Source organism: Sabethes cyaneus, chromosome 2 (genome assembly GCF_943734655.1).
Source record: "Sabethes cyaneus chromosome 2, idSabCyanKW18_F2, whole genome shotgun sequence".
In the NCBI taxonomy this organism is placed as follows: domain Eukaryota; kingdom Metazoa; phylum Arthropoda; class Insecta; order Diptera; family Culicidae; genus Sabethes; species Sabethes cyaneus.
Window position 1 is genome coordinate 101,040,906 of NC_071354.1, and position 13,368 is coordinate 101,054,273.

At 39.8% G+C, this 13,368-nt stretch overlaps 1 protein-coding gene across 1 annotated transcript in view; it reads left to right on the forward strand.

Moving 5' to 3' along the window:
• LOC128738726 (small conductance calcium-activated potassium channel protein) overlaps nt 1–13,368 on the forward strand; it is a 567,023-nt gene that overhangs the window by 422,961 nt on the left and 130,694 nt on the right. The window contains exons 3-4 of the mRNA XM_053834053.1: nt 12,575–12,711; nt 12,991–13,219. Of these exons, the coding sequence (XP_053690028.1) occupies nt 12,575–12,711; nt 12,991–13,219 (366 nt within the window). The remainder of the gene's footprint in view (nt 1–12,574; nt 12,712–12,990; nt 13,220–13,368) is intronic.

Sequence of the window (13,368 nt, forward strand, 5' to 3'; positions counted from 1 at the left end):
CAAAATTGCTGAATTGCTAAAATATGCTAAAGCACTAATAGGTTAAACGCGTATAATAACTTAAAACGTTTCTTAAGACTGTAAATAAATTGTTTCCTAACACGAGAAGTGGAGAAAATTTAATATTCAGTGCACCATAATTCCGTAAGAATGCTCTTCTAGTTCCTTCATCCTAGTTTTTTGCATGATTCCATCATCAACATTAGCATTTCTTCATTAGTGATTTATACGTTTGAACTACCCTTACCACAGCACCCGTGGAGCATTGCTTGCAACATTTACTACTGTAAAGAGTAATCGTTTGCTGTACTATGCTGCACCCATTATCGTACTTCTTATGTCGCTCTACTTTATCAGACTTACAGTTGAGAGCATTTAAAATCATTTTTCCAATCACTTTGCCCATGATGACATCGACCCCAACACCCAGCAGCTGACCGATGATGCCCTTAACCAACAAATTTACGACCAGCACTGCTGTGCATTTCGTTATTTGAAATAAAATCCCACAAAAGCACAAGCTTAACTAAATCAATTTCCCGCGACGAAGGTAGTAGGAAGCACCATGGTGATAATTAAAATTTCAATATTGGATTAACACAAAAAAATGCTACAGTTATCCCAAACTGTAAATTGCTCGTGCTCGAGAGATTTAATTGAAGTTATCCCAATTATTAGTTAATTTTAATTCTTTTTTGCTCTTTGATGAATCTAATTTTTTATTCTCCACTTTTTTGGTTGGTTCCAGTTGATTGGTTCAGCAACTGATGCTTAATAAAGCCAAACCAACAGTTGATTTGTTTATTTTCACTCCATTAGAAAGTTTGCCATCGTTGCAGGTTCTGATTTGGTTTTCAAACTAGTGTATCTATCTACGCTGTTTCTCTAGAAAATACGGCGATAGTAGTTTACCTAAAACTAGAAAGAAACCGAAATGCGACATCAGTCGTCGTTGTGAAAAATAAACAAACAGGATGCTTCCCAGTTCCTGCTTTTTCCAACCACATATTTGAGCTTCCAAATTTGATCAACTCAACGGGGAAAGCATCGTTTGCTCGTTAGGGTAACAATAAAATTGACCATCTCAAAATAAAGGAAATCTGAAACGAAAATTGTTTGTAAGACTAGGAAGCAAAATTTTAACGCAATCGGATGTTATCTGGTACGAAATTGCGTTCCTGTGTACTTTACGTAATTTTAGTCATTCTGAACCTTCTTTTCTTTTCGAGATTAGTTTTTGTTCCAGGCAGCCATCGTCACCCTAACGTTTTACGTTCTCTCAACTTAAAAATCACCCAGCGAGTCTGTGCATTCCCAAATTGCTGGACGAGTGCACAATACTGCGTCTGGTTCTGTTCTTGTCCACACCAGCCAGCGTGCGTTAGCGTAGACCAGTAGACAAGTGGACAAGTTGGCAACTAGACAAGTCATCTGATTCGAAAAATAACTGTGTCATGCCAATGCCGTACGCCAAGCATTCGGTAAATTCTACGGAATTACTCTTGCATCTGCTATATTTCGAAACAAGCGTTTTTCTTTTTCGAAACTTTGCACTACTTGTCAAACGTCATCGGAAATAAATTTTTGGAAATTTATTATCAATAAACAGATCTGAAATGCCCGCTGAGATTGAAGAAACTACTATTTTGAGTGGAACAAATACTTGTAACATTATCATCAATCTACCCGCATCAATCTGGTCTATTAATTAACCAATTTCTTTGATAATTAATTTAATAGGCTTCTACCAAATGAACAAAGTACTTGAAGCCTGGCTAAAAGTTAATCTAGACGCAAAAACAACCTATAATTCGGAACTGGAGCGTCGCAAAAAAAAACATAAATGACAGAATTGCACAACTTTTACTCGGCTTTAAGTATTACAGTATTACATCATTGCATCATTTCTCTGATTCTGCTAAAATCGCGAACTTTTTTCTTAAAAGAACTCATTATACACTGCAACAGTTGAAGATGCGACTGAATCAGCCTGTTCCTTTCACTTTGAAAGCATTTCTTTAGCACTGTTGACAGTCCCCCCCACTTCGTCGAAGTCGTTGCTTGAAAATTGCCTAATGGGACAAAACCTCGGAAAATTGGGAGGTTTCCTCTCTTTTGGCACAAAATCGACAGCTAGTTAAATCAAGCCAAAATATAACGTTATCTTTGTGATTACGAATGAATGGCAAAATGCGTTTTTTCAAGCATTCTTCCATATAAGGGAACTGTGAGTAAAACCGACACCCTAACAATTTTCACAGAAATTTCATATTTGTACATCAATTATTGTCCAACAAATCTCCCAGAATCTTAGTTTCTCTAAATCCTTTATTCCATAAGGTCTGTTTGATACTTATTGTGAATGTTTTTGATATATAATGAAAAAGAAAATTATGTGTCTTCAGGCATAACAAGCAGCAGTGCGGATAAACTTGACACCCTGTCAGGGTAAAACCGACACCTCATAAATATCAAGTGAAATCATTTCTTAAAAAAAATTACAGGGAAGGTGCCTATAGTACCCCTAACGACAGTGAGGAAGAATTGACCCCCTCCCCTCCTTTCCCCCTGATTTTTCATTTATCCTTGAATTTGTCCTTTTTAATTCAACGGTCAATAGTAATTTTGACATTTTCACTTGTTTTCCAGCCCAGACTCTCAGTTTTATACCAAAACATAAAAATAAACGCATTAAACTTAAAACACATACTATCTAGAAGCACAAAACCTGTGTCGGTTTTATCCTGACTAAAAGTGTCGATTTTACCCCGAATTGACTCAAAATTTCAAAACAATGGTTTAGAGCACCAATAAACGAAAAAAATCGTCGGTATTTTTACAAAGTAGACTAAATAATAATCGCTGATAAATCAAGGATGCAAAAGGCATCGAATTTTATAATTTTTTCCTACTAAAAGTCTTAAATTCCGCTTGCGAAATTTTACAAGGACTGTTGCTTCACTGCTTACCGATCTTGTTTTGCTGTTTGTATTGACAGCTGCAGAACTTCGGCGGTGTTAAAATGACTCGAAACGTAAGAAATAACAAGTATAAACAGAATGCATTAGACGATTTGCAAAAAAACAGCTTATTACTTAAAAAATCGAGGGGTGTCGGTTTTATCCAGTGTCGGTTATACCCGGATTACCCCTAAGTACACTTGATGTCATTGTTGAGGAAGTGATGAAAAGCTCGGTCTTCAGTCTACAGTCACAGTCCTTGCCAGATCAAGACCTTTTTTGCGAATTTATTAGTAAACACGAGCTCATACTTGCCTGGGACGTGACCACACCGAGCGGCAATGTAATATTTTTTACCGCGAAGTAACTTGTAATCCATTTTCACGTAGGTTTCGTCGTCCTTCAAAGTTTACTTTTTACTTATTCAGCCGAGAGCCGGGGTGGCTCTTGCCGTATCAAGAATTCCTTTCCATTGTACTCGGTCCTGGGCTACTCGTCGTCAATTCGTTGCACGTCTCGACAAACGCAAGTCGGTTTCAACCTGGTCGAGCCATCTAGCACGTTGAGTCCAGGTGCCGGTGGGATTCTTGAAGAGAACGGATTTCACTGCACGGTCGTCCGGCATCCTTGCGACGTGGCCAGCCCACCGTAGTCTCCCAACTTTCGCCAGGTGCACGATGGGAATCTCTCCAAGCAGTGCATGTAGCTCGTGATTCATACGTCTCCGCCGCTCTCCGGTTTCCGTCTGTACTCTGCCAAAAATAGTCCGCAACACCTTTCGTTCAAAAACGGCAATTCATTTTGTTATGCTTTCAGTATAGAGGGTCAACAATATTAACATTTTCATGTTTAAACACTTGACTAAGAAAACATTTGTCAACGTTGTAAGTAATTATATGTGTAGTGATGAAGATTGTTTAAATAATTGTAATGTTTTATAACAATAGCTGCTCCGATGATGAAGGCATAGTTCTGCGAAACGTCAGCTAAACGTAAAATAAAGTTTTCGTAAGAAACTCGAGACCGAAAAGCCACATCTTTTAATAAAAATTCAACGGTCTGTTATAATCATCAAAAACGGCAAGTGCACGTATGTCTTGCGTAAATAAAGTTACTATCTCAAGTCCGGAGAGGGCTACCGGTCTGATTAGAGTTTTGTACATCGTCAGCTTTGTGCGGCGGCGTATGCTCCTTGTTCGAAACGTCTTGTGAAGGAAAAAGTAGGCTCGATTTCCAGCTTGAATGCGTCGTTGGATCTCCTTACTCGTATCATTGTCGGCGGTGACCAGAGATCCCAAATATACGAACTCATCAACCACTTCCAGTTCATCGCCGTCAATAGTCACTGCCGTGGGAGGCAAACGTTACTTTCTCGGGAGCCTCTTCCTAACATATATTTTGTTTTCAACGCATTAATTTGTAATCCTATCCTCCTAGCCTCCGTTTTTAGTCTGGTGTAGATTATCTCCGCCGTCGCACGGTTTCTAGTAATGATGTCGAGGTCGTCTGCAAAGACTGTGAGTTGGCTACTCTTACTGAAGATCGTTCCCCTCGTTTCGATGCCCGCTCGCCGGATCACACCTTCAATGGCGATATTGAATAACATACAGGACAGTCCATCCCCTTGCCGTAACCCTCTGCGCGATTCGAAAGGGCTTGAAAGTGTCCGCGAAACGCGCACGTAGCACATCACTCGTTCCAGAGTAGCTTTGATCAGCCGCGTCAGTTTGTCCGGAAAACCGTACTCGTGCATTATCTGCCATAGCTGTTCGCGTTCAACGGTATCGTATCCTGCTCAGCTCTCGGTCCCTAGCTCCGATTTTCTTAAAAGTTCTTTGCCGCCTTTTCACACGTAGGTTCTCCTTATAACCCTTCAAATCATTACACACAGTTGATTTTGGCACTTTGATTTGTCCAACTTTGATCCAGGAAACTCTCGATTTTCTAAGTGTTTGTGTAAGATTTTTTTACGCCGTTCCCCACTGTTCCGTTCTGTACTACTCCGCAATGTGCTGGTTTTGACGGGACTTGCACCAGTTGTTCGTCATAAGGATGTAAACAAAATTGTGTCAATTAGTTCCAGTACCACCCGCGAAAGACGTACCGGTGACGCACGAGGGGCGTCCAGATTTACTTTTAGTCAGACTTTGCAGTATTCAATCACGCATTCTGCGTGATAATCGAACTACCAACGCAACGTCGCTTGTCAATCCAGAATCAGAAAAGACAGACCCTCTGAATAATAAGATTTCACTTCCAATGATAACTTATGACAATTAACGACACGAAATGAAAAGAAAAACAATACTGTCGATTCCATTCCATTGTCAATTGAAAACTCATTTAATTCATCCCACTAGCAATCCCAGCAACAGAACTATTCAAAGTTTCAAACTTTCAATATTCAACACGTTCAGTGCAGTTTTTATAACTTCCAATTACCGTCTCGAAGCGGAATGCAGTATCGTAAGTTTTATTTCACACACACACACCCACAATAATTTGCATGATTTTATATGAAAAGGCATTATCCGCGGCAGGCTAACGGGCAACATAACGCGGTGAAAAGCAACCCACAAAATGAAGATTTATAAAGCCAAATGTCATCGTGAATCCATGCGAACGAAACTGATGTGCATTTCAATTTTTCCTTTCTTTTCATTTGCTGCGTTAGGTTGATTTATATATGAGCATTTGCACATTTCGCCGTTGCTCGCGGTAGCAAATGCAGCGGAAATCTTTTTATCCCCATGTATGCCGGAAGTTTTCATAACTAAGCTAACTATTCTAAGATCGAAATCGCGAAGCTAATTCAGTTGCTTCGGGTGGGTTCTTGGGATGTTGGGATGGAGTGTTGCATATCTGGATTCATTTTCTTTTTACTGACAGCATCAGGGCAACGCATATAAAACTATAGAATGATGCCCTCGTTTGAATAAATTTAACGCAACAGTTATGATGGCAGCTGAATGTTTCTGCCCGATAAGTATAATTTGCTTTTAATGAGATTTTTTTCTACGAGGCAAGAATGTTCAACTGGGATTTATGATGCAGACAGAACAGCGTGGAACGAAATCGTGCCATACTATTGGAAGTGAAATTTTCTGAGAGGTGGAAAATTCTACGACAAGTTTGACTTCGCCGACTACCGACAAATTATATATTTTACCTATTCAACATGGTTTCTTCAAAAAGAGACGAATTGGCATTATTCTTATTGAATTTTCATCGCAAGGCATTTGAAGACGGACACCAAATTGATGCAAGGCAGCCTTCGAACGTAAGTAACCTCAACGAAAATGATTCGTTTGAGCGCTTCGCCACATTTTGTAGGTTTGTTGAAATATTACCTGATACACACAACCTAGAGGTTAACCTATTCCAAAGGAGCCTAACCCGAAAACGTAGGTTGGTTCAATCCGCGGAACTTTAAACTTGGTAAGAAGAAACGAACTATTAAACTATAAGTGTTGGTTTAATGACCCTCTCCACTTTTACGTCTTGTCACATTTTGATTCAGTTTCATTATTTTCTGCTACAATTTCCTTAGTCTCTTCAATTGAAGTTGATTGAAAACTTATGTTAAACAAATTGAGCAAATCGCGATTGTCGCGACTGTTGTATGAGGTCTATTTTACAACCACAAAGAATCTCCCAAGTCTACTTGTTAACCAACAGCAGACGACTGACTGTGCTCAGCAGTCAGGTCGCTTAACACTTGTGGATACGGCTTATAAGACCTTCCTAGCAGTCCACAGGGAGTTCTTCCTCGAACCATATCTCTATTAAGTTTTTCACTAACCAAGTTGTTAGCACACATTACAGGAGTGGGTACTGTTTGGTTTCTGATTCCACTGATCGGTTTATAGTTTTTCATTTCGTGCCTGTTGCGTGTCAGTGCCTGCAGCTCATGGTTACTAGGTCTACGCTACCTTCTGTTTCCATCCATACGGTAATAGAACGGAAGATATACCGTAAACAAAGTTAAAGTTACAAATTTATAAAGAATTACCGGTCTGATTAACTGGTGGCAACTAAAATTTTGGATTTTTTTCGCGGCCCTTATGCTCAACAACAAACGAGCTCAGAGAGAAATGAAAGTATGTATGTATTAGCTCTCTCTCTCTCTCCTCTTTTAATGAATATTATTTGTTTTGTTTATGCTTACCCAGTTTTGCTAAAAATGTCGTCGAAACAAGAAGCATTTCGGGAACGCGTTGTACAGTTCTACGAACTGCAACAGAAATCTCGGCAAAAAGTATGCGGTACAACATTTAAAAAGCAAATATGTTGCGCCTTCGGCTTTTTACCATATCCTAAGATGCCCAACAACTATTCGCAAGCAAGGTAATGGAAGACCAATCAAAATTATGGATGCAGAAGGACATCGTCCTCTTTTTCGTGCCTTCAACAACAAGCCCTCTAGTTTGGCTATCAATTAAGAAGTACCAGACGAATGTTTGAAGGAAATTTTGATCCCGTCACTACAAAAACATCATGCAGATGGACAATACTTGTTTTGGCCGGATAGAGCATCATCGCATTACGCCAAAAAAACAATCGTTCCTGAATACCCATTCGATCCCATTTGTACCTAAAAACCACGACCCGAAAAATCTGTCTCAGTGCGCCCAATCGAAGATTTCTTCGGGATTTTGAGTTCCTTGGTGTACAAAAATAACTGGAGAGCCACGAATTTCAAACAGTTGATTGGTAAATCAAGAGATGCATTCGCAAAGTTGACATGACGGCCGTACAACGGCTCCTGTTCCGACGGCAAACGAAAGCGTCGCCGAACAGCCGATTACAGACCGTTTTTAAATGTACACTAATTTTTTTTAGCATTGGATAATGTATCTTTAATTTCGGTAAAACAGATCTTCTTCATGAATCTTTGTCTTTTTTTTTTGACAGTTTAAGAAAAAAAATCCAAAATTTTAGTTGCCCCCCGTTATAGCTTTGTACAACGTCAGTTTTACACTGCGCCACTGCGCAGACCTAAACCCCTGGGGCAGTGCCTACCAGGTGGTAATGAAAAAGATGAAAGATGCATCGACTCCGCAGAAAACCTGCCCTCGAAAGCTAAGAGTCATCGTGGAAGGTTTATTCCTGCAGCACAATCCAGTGGCGGGGCATCCGACCCCGTACAGTCAAACTTATAATACCCTCGCTCCGAAGGAGGATCTTAATGCGGTTGCCAGGGGTTGACGACATGACAAGCGAGGCACTGAAGGTGACGATTCAAGCATATCCTGATATGTTAAGAGAGATGTGTCAGAACTGCCTAGAAGTATGCGAATTTCCAGACAAATGGGAAATACAGAGACTGGTGCTGCTACAAAAGCCAGGGATACCACCAGCAGATCCCTCATTGCTAACTTAAGAAGTTGTTAGAGCAAGTAATCTTGAACAGAGTAACGCCCATTATGGAGAGCGAGACCGGGTTGGCAAAGACGCAGTATGGATTCCATAGAGGAAAGTTTACTATCGATGCCATCAAGTCAGTCGGAGAGAGCCAATGTCAGTCATAGAAAAGTCAATGAGACAAAAGAGGCGGGGTGACAGATATCGTGCCATAGTCACGATTTATGTCAAAACGCCTTTAATAGGGCTAGTTGCGGACCGTTCGTCCCAGCGCTGCACAAAGGTTACTTAGGTTACTTAGAAGCTACTTTGTGAACTAAACCTTTTGACCATAGTGCACAACTGTTGTGCACTGAGTTGTGCACTATGGTCAAAAGGTTTAGGTGTGCACATTATTTTGTTACCAAACCAATGCATTTGAAGCTGTTAGAATTTGAACTTCCTTCTGTTGGCAATCAACGACTAGACAAGAAAACGTAACCATATTACCTTTGAAAAAGGCCAAAACCAAAGGCCGAAACGTCAGGCAGTATAAAAAAGCCGTTTTCAATATAAAACTGACTGGAAAGCCGAAAATCCGCAATACACTATATATACCTCAGTCGATCTTAACAATTATGGACAATGATAGCACGGCCTTCTTTTGATACTTTTACGCACTGTTTTCAAAACTATCTTAGGTGTTATACGAAGTCTAGCTTTCTCGATGGCCCAAAACTTCTCAACTGGACACAATTACCGCCTTCCTGCGGCGCAGCAGGCGCTTCTGAAAGTACTTGTCCCGGTAGATTTATCAATTTATAGTACGCGTTGTGCCCTAACCACTGTGTTGTGTCCGCCTTGATATCATTTTCGTCCTCCAACACGACGCATCTCGGTTTCGTCAGCCAGTTTGGGTACAACGTCTGGGTGCGGATTTTGCTTGTCGTTCCGGTTCAGTGCTGTTCGCACATTGAAGATTTGAAGGCCGGAAAGGTTCATCGTTTTACGGACAGCTTCAGCCGACAGCCTGACCAACGCCGGGTCCTCTGGGTCTCGTTGAATGATTGCATCACCTGGGACACCCTCTAACGGTGGATTTCCAGATATTTCCCGATTCAGATATGAGACGCAGTCGAATTTTCCACGACAGCGGTAATGACGTTTTGCTGGATCTCCTCTTGCTCCGATTTCATCTCAATAAGCATTTAATAGATTGCTTTGAAATTCTGCCAACGTAAACAATACAATCTAAGCAAATTTTAGTAATAGTTTAACCACGTTCACACGCTTAAACAAACTAATTAATGTATCCCTTTATTTCGTGTACAGTCTGTACTTGAACATATAACTGGTTACCTATCGAAAAATAACTACAAATATTATTAAAAAAATCGATGCAGTTTTTCTCGCAGCATGTCAGCTTGGCCACAAGACATCATCCTGCCAGTGTTACTCTCTACATTCTATATTACGTTTCCGGCATGCAGTACATGTACTGATCCCTTTTCATCGAACATCAGCAATTGGACAAGTCATTAGGCCATAAAGAGATAAACTAACTATAGTTTTCTCTCATCGAATATCAACAGCCGGTAAATTGGCAAATGTTCAAAGCTTCTAATTGAAGTTGCTCTTATAATTAAGCATTAAAAGTTCTGCTAGTATTTTTCGATAAATTTGCTAAGAGAACGAGGCGTTTTACTGGCACATTCATCAGTTCTATCATTTTAAGTGCTACTACAGACAAACGTGCATGTACATGTAAAAAAGTAAACTATTTTTTATCGCCTTTGAAAATTTAGTTGAAATCTGCTTTGGATTCATTTTTTCCATGATTTCTTAGTTTCTACAACCGTCACCCGACTGCCTCTACGTTGTCGCGCTCACTTATCCATTCACTAGGATACTACATCCTCCCCTTGTTAAATTTAAAGCAATGAACATTCCAAAGAAAGCTTAACCTACACTAAAAAATATGATTCGAAAGATATCTTCGTGGACGCTTTATTTTTCTGGCAATCTGCCTTTTGGAGGGAGGTGCATCCCGACTCGTTTCTGGCAATGTTTCGAAACTAATTCTACCTCATCCATCCATTCAAGAAAAACGAAAGCATCTTGATGCGTTCTGTTCCGTTTGAAGTTAGATACCCCTGATAGTAAATCACGCAGTGGCTTAGTATGATGAGAAAACTTTCTAATGAACGGACTGATGCCAAGTAAGGTTCGAAAATCTGCAGTATCTTTAGGTTTATCAAAATGCATTATGTCGGAGAGTTTTCCCGCATTGGAAGTCTTCCTTCACCATCCAGGGTTAACCCAAGAAAATCTACACTGTTTTTATTATACGTAGATTTCTGTTCATTCACCTACTGTTCCCTACCTGTTCATTACCTACTGCTTGGAAAAACTCCTTCCTCATCTTCTATCGAAAAGCACAAGAGCTCGAGTTGTAACTGTATATCAGAATAGAAATTTTTTTGAAAAGATCGCCAATGTAATATTCATTGAAAGACAACGTAGATTCTTATTCCAGCACAATTGCTGCTGATTCAACGCACCGTCACCGGACTTCCTCTACGTCGTCGCTCTACCTCATCCATTCACTAGGATACCACACGGATGACATAGTGTATACTAAGGAAAAATCATTAGTCTTTAGAAATTTTCATTCTAATATTGAAAGAATTTCGTAATGATTTACATAATGTTCTATTAAGTATAGTCTTGCATTGTCCTGCCTAACAAAGCAAAACAAAGTAACGGATAGTGTAAAATAAAGGAAATCATTAGTATTGGACGTGGTTATTGACTGTATTCAATAATCTTTTAGACTTTTAGACTCATCCAGAGCTGATGAGCCGATAAAACCTTAATCTAAAAGGAAATCATTAGTTTTGCAAAACATTTCATGTTCTTTGGTATAATGGCTGGTAACCATTTATACAAATATTGCATTTCAAAAATGTTCCCACCTAAAAATCGATCAAATCTCAGTATTAACTAGTGGCTTATAAAACATATGCATCTATTTTATATTTCAAACTCCAGCGACTTAGTAACCGGCTGTCAACCTTAAATACCGAAATAGAAATTTCAAACAAACAAACAAACCAATCCCATTCAAACAGGAAATTGCAAACCATTTGTACGCAATACAGATAAAACCAAACAAGCAATACACTTCTCAACGTAACCAAGAAAATGCAAATGATAGTAGCGCTTCTCCTGTTCTCGAAATTGAAAATATCCTATCAGTAGCAAACAGCATGATGGTTTGTTTTATCTAGTGTCAGTTGATCAAAGCAGTGCAATTTAAAGTCAAATAAAAAAATATATATTCAAAGAACAATTGTATGTTCCGTTGTGTCAAGAAATCTGTTACGCAATAGCTTAGCGAAAGTTCAGCGGGTTTCATTTTTCAGCATCATTGCAATCAAACCGATTCATGAAAATACAATATCTGTAAAAATATGTAGTGAAATATATGCAATGCACATTTGAAACACCTCACAATAATATAGACTTTTAAAGCTTCAAAATCACCAGTAAAGCAATCACCGTTGATACATGTAGCAACTGTCCTTTACTGAATAGGTTACGGTTTCATTACTTTATGTAAAGTAGTTTTTCTGGATTAACACCTCCAGGAATATATTCCTGCCAAGCATCTACTTTGATGTTACTGCCATGGCAATGTCGCTTTATTAGGTACTTTATGGTTGAAAACATTTCTCATCTACAAAGTTTAAGATCTTCAACTATATAGATTCGACAGCAAATTTATTATGAAAAGCAATTAATATTACTTTAGTTGAACTATCCACAACAGCATACGCTGAGCTGTTGAAACCGTAATCCATTGAAAACTACTCATTAATCACGAGCTGTAAATTCGTACCGTGTTAGCGTTCAACGCAATGATTGTCATGTTCCATGCTTCCTGCTTCCCGCTGAGCTGACCTTGACACTCAGTAGTCGTATCGTTAATCATTATTATCACCCTCAAAAGACGGGACGAATTGATTAACTCATGCTCCTTACGCTTTCCTGTGCACGCTGTTCGCTTGCTTTTTCAAAGCTTATTGTAATGTTATTGCCTGCTGTCAGCTTTTATTGACAAATCCGCATAGATTAGACGGCGATATCTTTCCTGTACCTTTCTTCCTCTTCTCGAAGTTTTATTACGTTCAAATTTACCTGTCGGAAAATAAACCCAACCAGTAACCACAGTTTCTCCGTTTTTTATTTCTTTCCATCTCGACATGCAGCTCCGAAAGCCTGTGTCCACGCTGTCGATTCCTGGATCGATGAAAACGCCGTGCGCCGGAAATCGAGAATCAGTATCGGCTGCATGCACAGAAGAAGCCGGTATCGCGCTCGTGGGCGTACACTCAGAGTATCCCAGGTAATTATTCCTCTCCATGTGTGTGTTCCATCCTCTCTCCCCGTGTGTTTACTACCATTCTCCCAGTGTCCTTCCGACAAACTCGAGCATGCGGCTCTCCGACTTGCGGAATTGCCAAGATCAAAGCTAAGTCTTCGGGGCGCTAATGCAATCCAGCGCCAAGACGGTGTGTGCGGCTCGAGACAAATAGAAATAACAATACCTGCTCCGCCATAACACGAACATAAACTTTTCCTCCGGCAAGGCAACATAACAACATTAATGAATGTTATCATCAAGGTACATGGAGGAGCGAGGCCTGGGTGGCGGCGTCTGTAAAGGTCCCGGCACGGTGCAAGGCGGTCCAGGTCAAAAGCACAAACCGAATGTAGGATACCGACTCGGGCGGCGGAAAGCGCTGTTCGAGAAGCGTAAACGAATCAGTGATTACGCCCTCGTCATGGGTATGTTCGGCATAATTGTGATGGTGATAGAAAATGAGTTAAGTAGCGCTGGTGTATATACTAAGGTGAGTACCCGAAAATGCATCACAAAGATTCAAAATCACATTCCATTCACGCATTCTGATATCAGCTAAAATATTATATTGAAACATTACTTGTTTCTTAACTTTTGTATTTTTTGACAAAGAAAAATATTGTTCTTTCGTGTTTTGAA